Raw genomic sequence first — 6,000 nt, 5'->3', positions numbered from 1 at the left:
ATCTTTAGCCTGTCATTCAGGCTAAAGACGGTAGTACTCGGTACTAGAAATGCATTTTTGGACCAAAAGTAGATGTCCAAATACTTTTGTCATAAATATATACTGTAGATATATATGTTGTGTATTTGAGTATCTGAATCTGCAGTTGACGAATGCCTTTAATTTCTAATACGTAATATTTCCCATGATACTCTAAACAAACTCCAACCAACACACAAGCTTACTAGTTTTTATTTACTGAAAACCAGAAAACAGAATTAATTCATCTTTATTGTAAGTAGGTTACAGCATGACTAACAACAATACTGTCAATAGTGTAGGCACATGTTGCCATAATGATATATTACACAATTACAACATTTCTTTTTTTTTTCTTTTTCTTTCGTTCTTTTTTTTGTGATGATCATTCAAATTGCAAACCATTTGAACTGATGATTTGTCTTATCAGTGAGGATCAACGAATACACTGCATTTTTTATCATTTCTTCTCTTGTGATTCTTCAACATCATCTTCTGGAGATTCCTCGTTTGTATAGCTGGCATACTGAACCACGCTACTATTTAGTAATGACTGGAGAAAAAAAAAAAAAGATGAACACACACACACACACACACACACTGTTCAAAAAGAAACCGAACTTTTCGAAAACAGAAGAAACTAATGGAGCCACCTGTTGTATCTTTTTGTTGTCGAAAGCGACAACCTTCGTTAGTGTTGTGTCAACCGTTTATGACATTTCTTTCATTAGAAGCCGAGTTATAGTGTGCCAAGAGTCACGGTGTGTTTTGACGAACAGTAGGAAAGTGAGATTGACGTAAACGTTTTATCGAAATGCATCAAATGCTTCAAAAAGCATACGGTGATGAATGCTTATCCCGTACTCAAGTTTATGAGTGGTTTAAGAGATTTCAAAGTGGTCGTGAGACGCTTGAGGACGACGAAAAGCCGGGCCGTCCAAAAACCTGACTGAGCGAAGTTAACATTCAAAAAGTGCGTGATTTCATCAAAGAAAACCAGAAATCGTTCGTGAGATTGATTGAAGATGAATTGGGGATTCCAAAATCAACTGTGCACAACATTTTGACCGAGAGTTTGGGCCTTCGTAAATTGAATTCGCGATTTCTTCCCCACAAGTCGACCAACGACTTGTGGGGAAGAAATTGAACGAATTGAACATTGCAAGGACCTCATTAAAACCGCTCGTAAGGACTCAAAGTTCCTTGAAACGACCGTTACTGGTGACGAAACGTGATGTTTTGCCCGAAACGTGGAGTATGAGCCCGAAACAAAACGCAATTCTTTGTGGAGACCACCAGAAGAGAGGCATCCGAGAAAAAAAAAAAAAAGGCCGCTTGGAGAAGTCAAAAGTAAAGACAATGCTGATTTGTTTCTACGATTCCAAGGGCATTATCCACAAAGAATTCGTTCTGCCTGGCCAAACCGTCTATGGTGAGTTTTATCTCGAAGTTTTGAAGCGATTGATAGCGAGAATTCGTCGCGCACGGCATGAATATTGTGACGACCGACTGTTCGTCAAAACACCCTGTCCCTCTTGGCACTATAACTCGACTTCTAATGAAACAAATGTCATAAACAGTTGACAGAACACTAATGAAGGTTGCAGCTTTCGACAACAAAAAGATACAACAGGTGGCGCCACTAGTTTATTCGATTTTCGAAATGTTCGGTTTCTTTTTGTACAGAGGGTGTATATATATATATATATATATTTATTTATTTATTTCATGAAATGAAAAATATTTTTTTCAATAGACTAACAATTTTTATACAATTTACCTACATTTTAATCAAATATATTTCCCAAAATCGCGTTTAACTGATTCTGTTCTTTTCAAATAGAGTGAATATGAAATGTATTTTTCTCTTACCATTAATCTCCATCGATCTGTCCATTTTTAACCACATTTTGATTAAAAATACTCTCACTTCGAGGTCACCGTAAATGTTTCATTCTTGCAAGACAAAACTATAAATGAAGTCATGTGCTATCCATATAAATTTGCGTTGTTTAATTAATTCTTCGCAACATATTCATGTCCCTCCCACTACAGGGGGAGAAAGAAACACTCGTGATTTAGATTTAGATCTACCCACAGAGTCACTTTAGTCACCCTTGCTTTAACTTAAATTTTACGTATCAAAAAATTTTATATATTCATTTGACTACCATGGATGCACATGCGATCAATTAAATGCCACTAAACTTCGGATATTGTCCGGGGCCCCTGTTGGGGCCGTTAGTTTTGTTGAAGGGGCCCGTGAAATAATGAAAACAAATTTAAAATATTTTAAGACTAAGTAGATATTTTATCTTGAAAGAAACGTATTCAATTTTTATTTCTCTTTCGTTATTTTTTATATTTTAATGGAAAAATTCACACATTGGTGTTGGTTCATATGTTTATTCATATGTTTCACTTCAAACCTATTGATAAGAAGCACAAAAAAATTTACAAACGCAAAATCTTCCGTTCATTTATATGTTAAAGATTGCGTTTATCGTAATTGCTAATTAAAAATAAACGCAGGTCTTGCTTAGCAATAGAAGCATTGCAAAGAAATCTAAGAATTGCAGTTTCAAATATTTCACCCGATATTGGTGTAGCAGTATTGAAACTCATCCATCACATTTAATTGTTATTAAACTTCTTTTATGTTTTTAATTCTTTCTTTATTACTAATTGTTTTACGTTTCATGTGCACGTACAATAAATATTATAATATTATAATAATATATGTCTATATTACGATTTTTTTTTCGAGAGGGGGACGTTGAAATATTTTAATTTTCCAAAGGGGCATTTACATTCATAAGTTTGGAAAGCACTGCTCTAGAACACCACCGACTTTTTCAGCTGACAGCCAGTGTCATGGAGGTCCTGGACTTTTCTATCCTGGATAATAAATTTTTATTTTTCTTTGGAAGTTTTTCCACTTGGTTATACTTATGGTATAACCAAGTGGGAAAACTTCCAACATCCATCCCTAATCCAGAGTATTTTAGTAATAAGTTGTGACACCTTTTTATATTTTCATACTCGTATGAAAATATGAGTTCTGCATTACTTCAACCTTGGTATCACTTCTGGGTCTAGCTCCTACTGACGAAACCTCAATAATGGTCGAAACCGGTCTGGGTAGTGATCCTTCCCATAATGTATAGCATTATACATACCCGTAAGGATATGTGCTTTGCATTATGGGATACTAAGGCAAGTGATGTGCAGTCATAGGCTTCTATATACGAGTTGCCCATTGTTGAAATTACGTCAGCCACAAACTTTGTTTGCTTACACAACCTGTAAGCAAACACAGTATATATACACAATTATACACACAAGTATTATATACACAAGTATATAATTTCGTGGGATCTCTAATTTATAAAAAGGTTTTTTTATCCACGGAAAACATACAAATGGCTAGAGAACAAAAAGGAATTCACAGGCGATAAACTAGCCTCATCCACGAGTTGCTTTGGCATGATTATAAAGAACAGCAACAATGCAATATCTAAATCAATTAAAAAAAAAAGAGTAACTTATTGTTAGACCACTCATCATTACATCATGATATTCATTTCTTTTACTGTTATTTTGACAAAGGATAAATCATGCAGGCCATTTCAGCTTCCAATAAACAGGGTCAATAATGAAATTCATCATTAACCAACGTCCATTCCACACGGACAGCGGATAATCTATCCCACCCAACTAACTGGATCGGCCGCTTCGCTGTTTCTTAATTTACTATCTTTTTATATTAAAAATATTCATTCACGTACCTTCTTTTCATCCCTACTGGGAGGCTTCCGTAGAATTAGCATCAGAGGAGCATATATGAAGCACATGATAGCCACAGTGTATACCAACCTATGATATGGATACATATTTATTCAGCAAAAATTAAATATATATAAATATATTATTCATATATTTCAAATCATAAAATAAACGAATACATCTGTTACAGGCAGCACCAATTAGTCCCAATTAGGTAAGTTTTCCTTCTATTGTAATTACTGCATAATTTAGCGTATTTTCCATGACATGAGAGATGAAAGTGACATGGATAGACAACTGGCGCCATCTCGCGTTCTTGATCCAAACTAGATTACTGTATGTTCTGCGGTTGCATTTATGAGGATTAAAAGCTTTCTTTTGGAAGAACAAAAAAAAAAAAAGCTATTTACAAACTCCGAAGATTGATTCACTTAAGAACCGGAAAAAGATACCATAGAAAAGTTCCTTCAGTCGTTGAATACAGAAACTTTTTTTTTTTTTTTTTTTAATCAGGCCTGTATAGCTAAGTGGAAGTAGCACTTAGCAGCTCGAGGATAGACTTAAGTTCAAGTCTAGTTGCTGAGTGGAGGAAGTGTTTTTAAGTCAATCTTCAACCGATTCTCGAGTTAGTCGATCTGTCACGGGAAAGCGGGTTTTTCGTCCCGTAAACTCAAGAAAATCAATCGTAGTACCCACATTATTTTAGACAGTAACATATCCTGTTAGGGTTAGGTACCAATAGATGGCAGCACTTGTTTGCCAGTCTCTTCATCGGTGGCCGCCTACAGTTAGTGAGTAGTCATTGCCCAGCTATCTCTGATTGGCCATCGGTGGATATTGAACTGCCCACTCAGACTCCAAAAGCTAGATAAGGTAGATAGGACTATTCCCTATACGGGAATAAAAAGGCGTTAGCTGATTTATGTTTTATACCTTCTCTTTGTCTTAAGACAAGGTAGTAGTAAATAGTGGACTGACATTTAATAGATACCTGAAATGTCTTTATTTATGCTAAAAAAAAAATAGGACTGATTGTCACACTCACTTAGAAAATCCGTGTTCTTTAACAATTCCTGCACTGAAAGCCGGTCCTAATAAAAGAAAAACAGATTTTTTTTATATATGTTGAAATTATATAAATAAAAATGACAAAGATAAACAGAAGCAAATTGATACTCCATTAAAAGGGGGATGAGGGGTAAATCAAAGGATAAAAGATAAGACTATTGGATGCGTAATGTAAATTATCATATCTGAAATAAATTTTTACAATTGACTCCTTTTCAATGGGATCCACATCACAATTCGTTTTATGTAGCGGTCATTCATATGTTCACTGGATATCCACAGATGCCGTATGGTCATTCCGATACTCGGTGATGTGCCACACCAGGCCTCACCATGTAGTCCTGTTATATGCTTTTCTGGAGGCTTCAACTCTCCGAAGATCAGTCACTCCACACACACGCACACCATCCATCCATCCATCTCACCGAAGGTCTACCCCATCCTCTTTTTCCAGGAACTTTACCTTCTATTACTGTTCTGAAAAGTCCTCCTTCCATCCTTTCAATGTGTCTCCAAACTCTGTTAGAATTCCGCTGCACCTAGGGCCTTATTGCTGTTAAGCTGCTTTCAACCTGGAAGAGATTCCAAATCAGAATTTTCCTGGTGAGAGGACTCCTCCACATTTTCTATATCCACTCTACTGTACAGTTCCACACAATTATTCTTTCCACTTGTTTTTGATTTCCAATTCTTCTGTTAGTAATGCTCTATTCTTTTATGACATTCAATTTGGACTTAAACTTGTGCTTTAGATCATAAACTAAACAAAACATCCTTTTATAATTGTGCCTCCTCATCTGGAACTCTATCGCTTGATGATTGCATGAATTCTCTATGCAATCTCATATTCTCTAGTCTTTGTGCCTCCCTGTTTTTCCAACCGCCTCTTTTGATTAGTTCCCATGTTGAATCTGATATCCATGGGTCTCTTGGTCTTCTTATTAGTTTGAGATACTTCTTGGCTGTATCCTCTATTATCACCTTGACTTCTTCCCAAAGCATTTCTAGTGAGTTCTCATTGGTCTTCAAAAAAGCATCCAGCCGAGTTGATGTTTCTTCTGTGAATCCACTAGGAATTACTTTAACATCCAATCTAGTGGGATGTGCCAGACTTGGAGCGGTGTTGAC

General features: G+C 35.9%; 1 protein-coding gene across 1 annotated transcript in view; it reads right to left on the bottom strand.

The window, feature by feature from the left end:
• Nucleotides 1-252: 252 nt before the first annotated feature.
• The window catches only part of LOC150092450 (synaptic vesicular amine transporter-like), a 71,184-nt gene continuing 65,436 nt past the window's right edge, over nucleotides 253-6,000 (bottom strand). The window contains exons 12-14 of the mRNA XM_090415023.1: nucleotides 4,850-4,895; nucleotides 3,807-3,894; nucleotides 253-571 (exon numbers count right to left, since the gene is read on the bottom strand). Of these exons, the coding sequence (XP_090271149.1) occupies nucleotides 479-571; nucleotides 3,807-3,894; nucleotides 4,850-4,895 (227 nt within the window). The 3' untranslated portion in view covers nucleotides 253-478. The remainder of the gene's footprint in view (nucleotides 572-3,806; nucleotides 3,895-4,849; nucleotides 4,896-6,000) is intronic.

Source organism: Typopeltis vanoorti, chromosome 26, assembly GCF_054136105.1.
Source record: "Typopeltis vanoorti isolate ZY-2024b chromosome 26, IOZ_Tvanoo_1.0, whole genome shotgun sequence".
Taxonomy (NCBI): Eukaryota; Metazoa; Arthropoda; class Arachnida; order Uropygi; family Thelyphonidae; genus Typopeltis; species Typopeltis vanoorti.
Note: the sequence above shows the minus strand (reverse complement) of the source record. Positions and strands in the feature narration are given on the sequence as shown.